This window comes from Nannobrachium achirus (assembly GCF_963921795.1).
Source record: "Nannobrachium achirus genome assembly, chromosome: 17".
In the NCBI taxonomy this organism is placed as follows: domain Eukaryota; kingdom Metazoa; phylum Chordata; class Actinopteri; order Myctophiformes; family Myctophidae; genus Nannobrachium; species Nannobrachium achirus.
This window is the reverse complement of record NC_137824.1, coordinates 37,797,239-37,810,441: the sequence shown is the minus strand read 5'-3', so window position 1 is coordinate 37,810,441 and position 13,203 is coordinate 37,797,239. Positions and strand designations below refer to the sequence as shown.

Genomic DNA, 13,203 nt, shown 5'->3' with positions numbered 1-13,203 from the left:
GTGTGTCTGTCTGTCTGTCTGTCTGTCTGTCTGTCTGTCTGTCTGTCTGCGTGCGTGCGTGCGTGCTCGCCACAGCACAGGAGCAGGAGGAGGAGGACAGCAGTGGAATGGTTAATAACTTCGCTGGGAGTTTTCCCTGCGCCGCCGGTACGAAGTTTGACTTTATGTCCAGCACCTGTTGGAGCAGTCAGTCAGTCCGTCTCTCACAGACAGACAACTCGGCTCAGACCTCCGCACACGAACAGGACTCGTACTTGTGCAGCGCATTATTTCTCCCTATCGCGTTTCTGTTTTTATTGAGGTTCTATTAAGGTTTCATTGTGGTCTGGAGGAGTTCGGCGGGGATTTGTCAGACGAGGAATTCCGAGGACGCGCTTTTATAACCGTGGACGCATACTTTAACCAAAGTGAGCGCGCGCGCGCATATGTATTCAGATGATTTCGTATCACATGTGGGTATGATGACTGCACTGCACAGGACAAGTTTGCCATTTAAACGCGGATTGGTTGCCTAAAACCCAACTCCCACCAACTATCTTGAACATTTACTTCTCCAATCAACCCAACAGGTGCGGTCTGGAGTCCACTCCATTCCAGAGGCGCAGACTCTGAAGTTTTCTGGGGGGGGACTCGACTGAAATTTGGAAGCACCCTAAATGAAACATTTTTTTCTTTTTCTTATTTTTGTTGTTGAAAAAGGACAAGGCTTCTGGTGTTAAGATTATGTGGGTTCTACTCTACGTTTACCGCCTACAAATGTGTCCAAAGCAGCCTCGGAGTCTCCTGACCGGCGGCGCACAGCGTGCGTGGTGATCCCGTCCATCCCCGTGTCTCTGCAGCCCTGTGTGTGTGTGTAGTGTGTGTGTGTGATCTCCACTGAATCCAAATGATCCTGCCGCTATTCTTCCTCGTTGCGTCGCTTCTCCAACAGTATGAAGCGGAGTCAAGTCACATGAGCAAGTTTCACCATCCCAGTATAAAGGAGCAGAACGGTGAGTTCAAGCATGGGGTTTTCATTGATTATGTGCCAAAGATGCAGCGAGGGTTAGCCGTGGAGTGAGTGGTTCCGAAAGGAGCTAAGAGACGGTCAAACTTTATTGTAGCCTAAAGAATAAAGAATGAATCAGTGTACCTACTGTATGTATAATAGCCTTCACCAGTGCTTCTCAAACTTTTTCATGTCAAAGACCCCCAAATTGATACTTATTAGCCCGCGGACCCCCATTTGAAAAGAAATGCCAGGGACCCCCATAAGAGAAGATGTGTATGGCTCTTATAGCAACCATTTACTGTAGCAACGCTCAACCACTTTAAGGACCCCTAGTTTGATGCATTAGGCTACGGACCCCCATTTAATGGTATTTCTATCTCTGAGACCCCAATTTATATAGTAAAATCAATGTTAATTTAACTCCGAGTGTACAAATGGAATCAAATGGACCCGTTAGGGTTCATTTGGTAGGGTTCATTTGGTTCCATTTGTACACTTTCTGAGTTACATACCCAATAAGGGTCCATTTGGTTCCTACAGTAACTATTGTACACTTTCTGAGTTACTTACCCAATAAGGGTCCATTTGGTTCATACAGTAACTATCATTTAGCTGGGGACCCTCTGGAACTCCCCCAAGGACCCCTGGGGGTCCCCGGACCACACTTTGAGAACCATTGGCATATAGTGTCTGTAGCTCAAGTAGCCTACTCTTAAAATGATAGGCCTATATCATTTTAATTGACAAAAACAAGAGTAGGCTAAATTAGACTAAACTAAAACAAGTGCACATCTAATCTGTCACATCTGCTTTATTTTTCCAGAGGCATAAGACCTTCTAGGCCTACTTCTAAATAATAAAAGCACATCTTGCTTGAGTTATAAACAGGGGATGAATGGAGGCGTTTTATTCCGCTGCTCAAACAGCATTATCCAGACTAGGAAGTGGAAATTACCCTTTCCCCCCTTTCTTGTTCTTCTTTTACCTTTCATGTGTACCCTATATGTTTTAAGGGGGGGAAACCCTCTGAAATTTCACTTCTCCCAGGAGGAGAAGTTTCCTCACTCGTCATAAAAAGGTTCCATTCATAACAGCATAGGCGCTCCGGGCCATGTAATTTGCGTTACCCTCTGAACTCCTATCGAATTGTTTAAAAAAAAGTCCCTTTTAATGTTGGTGTTCACTGTTCAGTGACAAAGTGTCTGTTGCTGGAAAGATGACATTAGTGTCTCCAACGTAACTAGCAAGTAATTCATAAATATACACCCTTAAACGCTTTATTGCTATAGAGGGCAATTTTGCAATGAGACTTGTTTGTTGTTCTTGCGTGAGTTCGTGCGCGCGAGTTTTTTGGTTTTGATAGGCGTGTGTTTGTGTGCATAAGTGCGAGTCTGTGGCACAAGTTGTACAATGTACATTGTGAGAGTAAATGAAAACATTTTAACACTCATCTTTTCTTTTCTCTAATGACTATCTAAAATATGAACCCTTGTTGTAAAAAAACAAAGTTGTCCTTTAACCAGACCTCTTGAGTCTCAAGGTGTATGCATATTAAAACAATACTCACCTGAGGCTGTACAAGTTTGCAGCGCATGCTGTGAGCTTGTAGATCTGCTATTTTTGCATAGCCATAATAGCCAACGCTAAAATCTAAAATGACATGCGGTTTTAATGAGTTTAATGTCTTATAATACACACGCAGCCTACTCTACATACACAGTATAGAGCAGTGGTTCTCAAAGTGGATTCCAGTTCCAGAGACTGTGGGTTCCTTTAGGGGCGTCTAAATTGAGCCATACACGTCTGTAACTCTAACAGCTTACAAATGGAACCAAATAGACCCTAACGGGTCCCTTTGGTTCCATTTGTATACTGTCAGAGTTAAGGGGAGGCCTTGAAATTGAAAAGTTTGATGGCTCTGGTGGCTGGTGCAGAGACCTTTCGACAACCTACAGAGTCGAATCCTCAGTGTTAATGTAACATATCTATGTTAGCGCATTGTAAAAATGGATCCAAAAAGGGTCAATTTGGGTCACCTTTTAACACTCAGGATTTTACAGTGTACACTGTACAGCATGAACAGACTATACAAATCACTCCACTGTATGTAGAAGAGTGTACAAACACATACACCAGTAAGACTCCCTAATCGCTTATCTCTTATCTTTTCGTGATTTTAGGGCAAAATCTGTAGGAGCAGTGTCCAAAAATGTGTTTTTAAAAATCGGCCTGAAGGTGGCGCTATATGGGACAGATTCATGTTGATGGGATGAGTGTAGACATACTGTGTAGCGATGTGCGTGATTTTAGGGCAAAAACTGTAGGAGCAGTGTCCAAAAATGTGTTTTAAAAATCGGCCTGAAGGTGGCGCTATATGGGACAGATTCATGTTGATGGGATGAGTGTAGACATACTGTGTAGCGATGTGCGTGATTTTAGGGCAAAAACTGTAGGAGCAGTGTCCAAAAATGTGTTTTAAAAATCGGCCTGAAGGTGGCGCTAGAAGAGGGCCATGTGAGAAATGAGGGGTGGGGTCTCCGCGTTGCCTTGGCGGACGAATAGGTACCGGCCCCGGCTCTCCCGGACGCTCCTAGCCCGAGTTACGGCATTTTATGTGAGCTGCAGTGGAGGGGGTCCTCCACTGGGGGCGCCACCACTTTTGCATCCGTTCTGGAGCACCAGGAGTGGGTGGTCCCCTGGAATTCCCCGTGAGCAGCCCCGTTGGGGTGGTCATTTGGTCATTTTTGCACATTTGGTCATTTTTTACACCTGGGGGTCCCCCAGGGACCTGGGGGTCCCTGAAGCTCCGGGGGTCCTTGGAGGTTGTAGTTTGGCAGGTAAGGAGTGTGTGTGCAAAATTTGGCATGGATGGGGCAACGGTTGTGGAGATATGAGCAGGGCAAAAGTGTGACGTGTGACGTGTGACAGACGGACGGAGAGACAGACAGACAGACAGCCGGTGGAGGTTTTGGTAGTAAATATGTACTGTACATATTGTTGCTGTCGGGCAGGAACCTTGTATCTCCATATTTCAACTCTTAGATTTTTCACATACTGTAGGTAGGCTATTAATGCCCTACTTTGTCATACATGAGCGTCATACAAAAGTGTAGTGAAAATAGCAGATCCTCAAGCCCACTTGTAGATCGGCTATCTTCACTATTTCATATTTATTTTTAATAATAAAAAGGAACTGTTTTGGACATGGTTTCCACCCGACTGCGGCGAATATACTCTACATTGGCGTGTGTGGGGCTCTGTGAGGAGACATGCAGCACTGACTTCACCCCAGGAACCACAGAGGAACCGGACGACTTCACAGCTTCCCTTCTAGAAGTCCAGCTTCAGTGAGGAAGCAAAGCAACACGAGCAGTGAGCCAGGGATGGAAGGAAGGGATGGAGGTGGGGTGGGTTGAAGTTCAGTCAAAGTACCAGCGGCTGTAATTTGGGGTCCCAGCCAGGGATGGCAGCTGCCACCACCTGGCGTTCACATTTAACCTCGCATTGAGTTCTTTTAATGCATATTTTCTCCACCTCAGATTTTTTGCAGATCTTATTTCAGATCGGTGCTGAGTGAATCTCAATCCATGTCTGTTCATCTACATGTGACACATAGGCAAACATGTTTTCCCCTTCTAAAACCAGTAAGACTCCCTAATCGGGAGATAAGCGACCGTCAGGTCACATGTATAGTTGTATTTTTTACCTATTTAATAGGTAAAAAAAATGTTTGAAAAGGCATAGACATACTGTATACCGCTTTGCGTGATATGTGACAGTGTCCAAAAATGTAAAGAAAGTAATTTTGCAAGAATCGGCCTCATGGTGGCGCTAGCAGAGCACCATGTGAGAAATGAGGGGTGGAGGTTGTGGTTTGGCAGCCAAGGAGTGTGTGTGAAAAGTTTGGCATGGATAGGGACAACGCAACGGTGGCGGAGATATGAGTAGGGGAAAAGTGTGACGTGACTGACTGACAGACTGACAGCCGGTGGAGGTTTTGATAGTAACTGCGACCTGACGGTCGCAATAAAGAAAATAGCAGATCTACAAGCTGACAACATGTCATGATGTGACACGTTGAGCGTATAGAATAGATGACTTTGTATTTGCTACTTTTGAAATAAAGCTTAACTGGTAACCTTTTTTTTTTTTCATTCTGAAATGACACCTCTGCAAAGAGCTCTTTAAAGTGGTGTCAGTTCATACGTGCGATGAGAGCAGCTGAGCGAGCAGCCGTGGTGGTCGGACGTAACCTTCTGACGCCCGCCACCTCTATAGTTGTGTCTCACACTCGATGGCTGATGCCCCGAGATGATGGGGGAGAAGGGGAGAGAGAGCTGTCTGGCAGGCATGCTCGCTTAGCGAGTGGTTGCTCGGAGAGTTATGGTCCCTGGTTGTATTAAACTTGGCAGGAGGTGTCTGATGACTCTATAGAGCTGGCCGTGTGAGTGTGGGTGTATGGGGACTTGTTCGCTGCTGTTCCGTGTGTGTGTGTGTGTGTGTGTGTGTGTGTGTGTGAGAGAGAGGGAGAGAGAGAGTGTGGGTGGGGGGGATTTGTCTGCTGCTGTGCCCTGTGTGTGATGTGTTTCTCACAATCCTCTGGTGCTGTAAGTGATCTGGGAGGACCATGCCACATACATGCAAACGTTTTACAGCGCTTTAATTGCTGTGAAACCCAGTACGCAGGAGACTTGCAGTGATTTGATTTGCTCATTTCCAGATCTGCCAGGTTCGTAATGTGTTTGATGTGAGCTCAACGCGATAGTGCTTCCATCATCGGTGTATTTAATCAGTGCAATCGATACACCATGCACAGTGACAGTCCTCGGGCTGATGAAATGACATGTAAATTAATTAGCACACTTCTAGTTGCTTCTCATGCATTAGTCTGTAGGCATGCTTGTCTCTGCACTGGCATTTACACAAGCTGCCATGTTTAGTGTCTTTTTCCATTAGGCTGTGAGTCACAATAACACCCAATCTACCACTGAATACAACTCTGTTCCACAATCAAACAGAGCATCTCACAGTGCAACACTTGAAATCACTACTGAGTGAGAGGAGATTGCCCTGATTCTCTCTGCCATAGAAGGTCATGTTCTCAGCAGCAGGCTTGGCCCACCCAAACAGCCCCGGCCCTCCAGGCTCTATATTAAAGCTATCTGTCTGTAGATATTTGCAGAAGATACAGATTACCTGTGGATATTCCCACGCAGCAGCCAGCCATGCAGGGAAGGCACGGAACGCAGTGAACCTGCCAGTGATCACAGAACGCCGTTCAGACGCGGATTAGGAGATTAGACGAGAGGATAGAGTTGATGGGGCTCGCAGGCCATCAGGGAGATGTGCAGTTATTCATGCACACCGTACAGTACATACATGGAGGTATGGATGTACTGAGCTGAACTGTGCATTCACGAGGTGATGTGCGGAAAAAATATGATATTGTCAGGTTAAACCGTTGCAGCTGGGTGGACACTGAAGCCTGTGGGAGCTCTCATGCATGTACAGTAAATCACACATTCACATGACCGTCAGGGCACACTGCAGTCATTCACATAATGCATAACTATACAAGCTCAGTTAATATATCAAACTACTATTTTCCTTCAAGCTATGCACTGTGAGGTGTGTATACAGTACACAATCGTGCACACACACACACACACACACACACACACACACACACACACACACACACACACACACACACACACACACACACACACACACACACACACACACACACACACACTTTCCCCCCCACCTGAAGGTCCAGAGTGGCACACATCCTTCCACTCTGTTGGAAACTGTCAACATGTTTTCATGTTTCACTCTGCTGAGGAATCATCGTCTCCACTTCTGGTCCAGTTTATTACTCAGTCTCTCCTCGGATGGTTTATGCCTCTGCCAGCCCCTGCAGTTGGCAGCCACCAGGCCGGCCAGCTGGCATTCACATCACCACTTATGTTGTGTTAAGTGGTTTCCATAGTAGTTAACTTTATGTTTTTTAATTTGAATTTACGTTGCGACCGTAAAACCGGTGGAACCTAAAACCAGCAGGGTTTGGAATCTGGATTCATTCTTTAATATGGCTCCGATACCCTCACCCACCCCGGCCCACTAACGCCTGGTTCCTGGGAAAGACTGATCCCAGTGTACTGTGTGATGGATGTGTTGCAGCAGAACTGCAGTTGATCAGTGTAAGCAGGCAGGGCAGTAGTGACCACTATATGCGTTGCTGATGTAAGCCCATGAAAGCAAATAGATGAGTTGAGTGCAGGAGGAAAATTACTGCTGTCAAAAGAGCGGAACGTCTTATATTTTTTAGGGGGGGCAGCCGGGGCACACACAAAAAGAAGACTTACCATTACATCTTTGGCTGTGTATTTGAGATAGATTTGAGTTGCAACATGTCTCAAGTGCTGCGAAACTCACTCAACACATAACGGAAAGGGGGGGGGGACATTGTGGTTACGTGGCTCTTCGATGGTGGCAGAAACGTGAACCTTCCAGCGAAGTTCACCCTCACCTCACCTGAACACAGGCCGCTCTATGAGTCCTGGCACGGCCTAGTGTTTGCCTCTCACCATCTCTCTCTGCAGAGCTTCGGGAGACCCCTGGATAACAGTGTCTAGCAGTGTCTATGTGCTGGCTGTCAGCGCCATGTGAACGCGGAGTGCTGTATTTGGCAAGCAGAGCATGCCACCGCCTGCCTGCCTGCCTGCTGCTCGTCATGTCGGCCAGCGAGTGTTGGTTCATTCTCCCCGAAGCAGGGAGTTTCTCTGACGATCTGGGTCACAAGTTTACGCTCCACTGAAGGAGAAACAACTCTGTTCACAGACACCATGTCGTGCCCTCCATAACCCGGACGGACTGTCCTCTTGTCTGCTCTCTGCTCTCCTGTTATGGCAATTCTTTCTTGCAAGTTAATTCGATGATCACTATATTAACTTGGACCAGAGCAATGCACTCATTACTATTGTTTGCTACAATATATACAGTATACTGTTGGACCTCTATGGAGGTGATCATTTTAGACTAAGTGTTTGACTGTACTTGTGCTGTTTTGCATTCCTGTCTAATAAAAATATGCAATCAATCATTCAATGCTTATCAAGCTGTTGATCAATGTACTGAGGCTTTTTGGCTTGTGTTATACTTATGGTATTGTGGATCACTCTGGATGATGGCCTCAGGTTAAATCTTTTCAACCATATACATGATTCAGACTAGTTGAGTGAAAACAGGCTGTGTGTGTGTGTGTGTGTGTGTGTGTGTGTGTGTGTGTGTGTGTGTGTGTGTGTGTGTGTGTGTGTGTGTGTGTGTGTGTGTGTGTGTGTGTGTGTGTGTGTGTGTGTGTGTGTGTGTGTGTGTGTGTGTGTGTGTGTGTGTGTGTGTGTGTGTGTGTGTGTGTGTGTGGTGCTACAAATTAACTTGGATATTAATAAACATCTAAGCATATACTACTGCTTACATGACATTTATCTACAGTAAATGGCATAACTAAATAATCAACTCGCAAGAAGTGCAAACACAACTATACAGTTAGATAATGACCAAACTGCATAATCTTTAATGGCCATTCAAATTCAATCCTTAGACCAGCTCAGAAATGCTGAACTGAAACAAGCAATATGCCTCCATCTGTGAGCAATCCATCCTGAGCTGCCATTGAGCAAGGCACTTAATAACAACTTAAGCCTTGCACACATCGTCTTATGACGGAAATAGCCAATCTGCAAGCTCACAGCACCTCGCATCACGAGGTGTTTTGAGCTTGTAGGTTTTGTAATTTTTTCAACGACATGCACTGATGCCCAAAATAAGGAAGCCAGGTGATTAGGGCTGTCACAATTATTACATGATCGTCTAATCGCAATTATTTGACATAATCGTGATTATTTTTCATAATCGTGTCCATGTTGAAAAATGTTCTTATATATGTTTTAAAGTAAAAAATAGTGGAAATAGCAGATCTACAAGCTCACAACATGTCGCATCGCGACGCGTTGTGAGCTTGTAGATCGGCTATTTCCACTATCAATGTTCTTTTTTAAGTATAAAGTTGTCAAATATGTCAGTAATTTCATTGTATATTTAGGTTATGTATCATATCTACCATGTGCAATCTCAAAGCCTAAAAGCCAAACATAAATGTAATTGTCAACGACAAAAACACAATTAAATCGTTAATCGCAATTATTCGAGTGACAATTAATCGTCATGTAAAATGTCATAATCGTGACAGCCCTACAGGTGATTAACCCCAAGCTGCTCGGTGGCCAAGAGCAGCCTGCTGTGGCTGCACTGGGCATAGCCTATATGCATTTCTGTGTGCATGCAAGTGTAGCAGGGTATCGCTGTAGAAACCGTATGTACGCTCGGGAAAACATCTCCAGGATAAACAAATGTTTTAAAAAAAGACAGCATCCATCTTTGTTCACATGTTGTTTATTTCTCTTTATTCCGTTTTCCCATCAGTTCAGCCTCTCTGGCGGTTAGAGTGTCCCGCCTCCCTCTGCTGTTCTCCTCCAATGACAAACCCACTTCCTGAACTATTTCCAGACTGTGGATGAGAAATGTCATCGAGTCGCAGCCTTTGCGATAATATTTTGAATGGCAACGGCAGGGGTTGGTGTCAGGCTTTGTCTCTGTCAACCTTCCATTATATATAAACGTCGTCCCCTTTGAAGAGCTGTTATTGCATCACGAGATCTTAAAGATTTTATATGAACGCTTTCCATTCAAAACAAAATGCGTGCCAATTAAAACGCAATGTGTCATTTCGTTCGGCATTGTTTCCCTATCTGGAGGGCAAAATTACGCTTCTATTGAAGCTGTTCAGCGGAAGAGAGGATTGAGTGTTATCAGCAGCACAATAACTGACTCCCTGGCAGGCAGCACAGAGCCCAGCTCCCCATATGAAGGCCTTTGAAAAGCAAAAAGAAGAAAATAAACTGAGCCATTTTGAGCCCCAGCTTGGAGCCAGGTCTGTAATATTCCTGCATAAATGTATGGTCTCGTAAACACACAGACCTGTAAACAGCCCTTGTGGAGAAATGGACTTCACTTTGACGGAGTAAAGAGAGAGTGTCTGCATGCTGCAGTCTAGACAACATGGGTGGGGTACGTCTTCACAAGTTCACATCTGCCTAAAAGTAGTCAAGATTTACCTGTCGGGACAAATACTACCTGTCATTCACTAGGACGTACACTTAGCATCGTTTCCTCTGCAACCTCCTCCACTTAACAGATACTCACATTCATATGTCACTATGTTTGGCAGACAATTTTGTATGTATGCACAAAGAGTAAGAATTGAGGAATGTTTAGTTACTTCCCACATATAGGCCTATATTGGAAATCAAACAACTTATATACAGTATTTAGCAGATTTGACCAGTAGAGCTTCTCTCTTCTAATGTGTCTCTCTTACCCTCATAGTTTATACTTTATTTAAATTACAACCTTCACTGAGGATTGTAGGTACTTTATTCATCCCAGAGGGGTAATTAAGGTCTTAAAGCAGCTCTCATAATCACAAACGGACAAGAAAAAGAGACAACATTAAAACCATTATAATAAAAACATGTAACATTATAGTCAACCTACAATATTGAAAGACAGACCAAACACTACTAAAAGTCCAGTCCAGTTAAAAGTCTTATTGCTGCATGCAGAAAAGATCTCTAATAGCTCATATACAGTAGGTATATAGATCTCCTAACAGGCTAAAGGAGCTTCTCTGTCCTGCCACAGTGTCATGTACAGTGGGGCAGTGGTTCTCAAAGTATATTCCAGGGACTCTGTGGGTTCCTTTAGGTGGGGTCTAAATTGACCCATACAAGTCTGAAACTGGACCTTGTTACAGACTTGTAACAGTGTAACAAACTAGTGTTCGCACATAAATCCTTAGTCTAGTTGTGGGAAGAAAAGGATATCATCATCATGGCCCCAAATAACTTTTAAATATCTTGCAATGGCGACGAGTCTCGACTCTTAATAAATCGGCAAGAGTGCCTCTCATTTTCAATACAAAGGCTAATCTATATAAGCTCTCCATCATCAGCAATAGTAGTCAGTGGTGCGTGTTCCCCACACTCCCAAGCCCCCACCGTTGCGCTTAGGTTCACCGGGAAAAACTCGGTCGCGAGAGGCGACATGGGTTCTGAAGGCAAAGGTGGAGTCAGTGACGTAGCGGCGGCTCCGGCAGAGAAGTATAGGTTCCACTTGCGCAAAGGCACGTCGCATCCGCATACGTCAGGGACGTTTACTTGAGAGACACGGAAGAAGGAGAGACTGTAAAGGATAAGTGATTGTCGTCTCAGGAAGAAGGACAGACCTTTCAGGAAGAATGATATGTGACGTAGCACCGTTCGCGGCTGAGGCAGAAAAGCGGGGCAAAGAAGGTAAAAGAATGCATAAAGAGACAATAAATAGCGACGGTCCAAAAGCGAGAGGTATGATTGTGCTGTTGGTTAAATGGTTTTGGGAATTGGGCCGTGGGTCTGTGCTAACATAGCTGCAGTGTAGCAGCGGGATACAGTACACGGGGCGTGATTAACTTCTCAGGGAGTGGCTAACTTCTAAATTGTATATAAGGATGGTACCAAATTAACCCTAAGAGGTTCATTTGGTTCCATTTGGGGGCGGCAGTGGCTCAGGGGTAGAGAAACTGCCATTAGAACACGGAGGGTTCCCGAAGGGTTCCCAGTTCGATCCCGGGCTCCCCAGAGTTAGTGTCGAAGAGTCCTTGAGCAAGACTCTGAACCTCTCTGTAAAGCGCCTTGGATAAAGGCGCTATATAAATGCACCATTTACCATTTTTGTACACTGTCAGAGTTAAGGGGAGACCTTGAAATTTGAAAGTTTGAGAAACACTGATGTAGGGGGTGAGAGGGATTGTCCATAATGGCCAGGAGGAGATTATCAAAGCTTGCTTTGTAAGTCAAAAGGTCATTTTCGTGGCATGCGTGTCAAGGCAAGCAAAGAAACCTTTTAAGCTTTTGAACTGTGAACAGAAGTACTAAGAGTTCTGAAAACTAGAAGTAGACATTAAAATATTTAAGTTGGTGCTGGGTCAATTCATGGGGAGATTATATTCCTTGAGGCTATATAAATCACAGCTCAAAGTGATACACTACCGAGATGAATAATATATCGGGATCAAGTGTGCCTCTCGCAGATTACAACATTCTCAGCAGCAATCTGCTTTGTATCTGAGCTCTGAGGTTGAAGTGAATGACATGCCCCCCAACAACTATAATGTGCCTTCGAGCATGGCAACTAACCCCAAACTGCTGTGGGTTGGCATGAGCTGCCCAGTGTCCAACTGCGGAGGCCTGTGGTCATACTGGCCAGCTCCCATGTGCAAAGTGAGTAACTACAAAGTGTGTAACTTTATGAAAACCCAGCATCCATGCTCAGACAAGCCATATGGATGGATAAATATGAAAAGATGGCCTTATAGGTGTTAATGTTTTAAGGCAAAAGGAATTCCTTTGGACTTGAACGTTTGGGAGTATGATGAGTTGACCTTGGTAACGCCCCTAGAGGGCATGTCTGCATAGTTTGGCAGATGTCATCGCTCCCTGTCAGACAAGTATTTCAGAGTGTCCTGTAACAGCTCTCCTATCACTTCACCCGCCAGTTGACTGACAAGCAACTTGACCCAGAACCAGAACTGAAGAGTCAGTGCAGCTGTGACTTCTCTGATAGAGCCACCGTCTACTACTGAACACATTGGTTCTGAAGAGATCAGTTAGAGTGGAAATGGGGGTTTGATTCCCACTCTGGCATCTTCTGAATGTGCCGTACTTCTGGAAAGCAAGTCTGAGATGAAAAGTTTGTCTGTGTATAAGAAATAGGCCACATCCATGACAATGCGGTCCAAAAACGCCTCACCGAGCTCACTCCAGAACTCCACTCCTCTGTCATGATTTACAGCCTCACTGATGTGTGAAACAGAGCAGCACGATGGCTTGATGCGCCGGAGCCGTTTCACACTTATTAGGCACATTCATTAGCCGTGCAGGTTTAGAAAACCAATGATGGGAGTTACTGATCCATCGTCTGCCTGATAGGAGATGAATTGAGGTTTTACTGTAGGTGTGACTCAGCTTTCAACAGATGTAAATTGTACATCGGTATCACAATCACTTTGGTAGCTATTGACTTAAAATCTGTTTATTCTCAAACAGGATTTTAAA

General features: G+C 44.8%; 1 protein-coding gene across 1 annotated transcript in view; it reads left to right on the top strand.

The window, feature by feature from the left end:
* Nucleotides 1–318: 318 nt before the first annotated feature.
* The window catches only part of pdgfc (platelet derived growth factor c), a 69,429-nt gene continuing 56,544 nt past the window's right edge, over nt 319–13,203 (top strand). Inside the window, exon 1 of the mRNA XM_080746292.1 lies at nt 319–992. Within this exon, the coding sequence (XP_080602418.1) occupies nt 887–992 (106 nt within the window). The 5' untranslated portion in view covers nt 319–886. The remainder of the gene's footprint in view (nt 993–13,203) is intronic.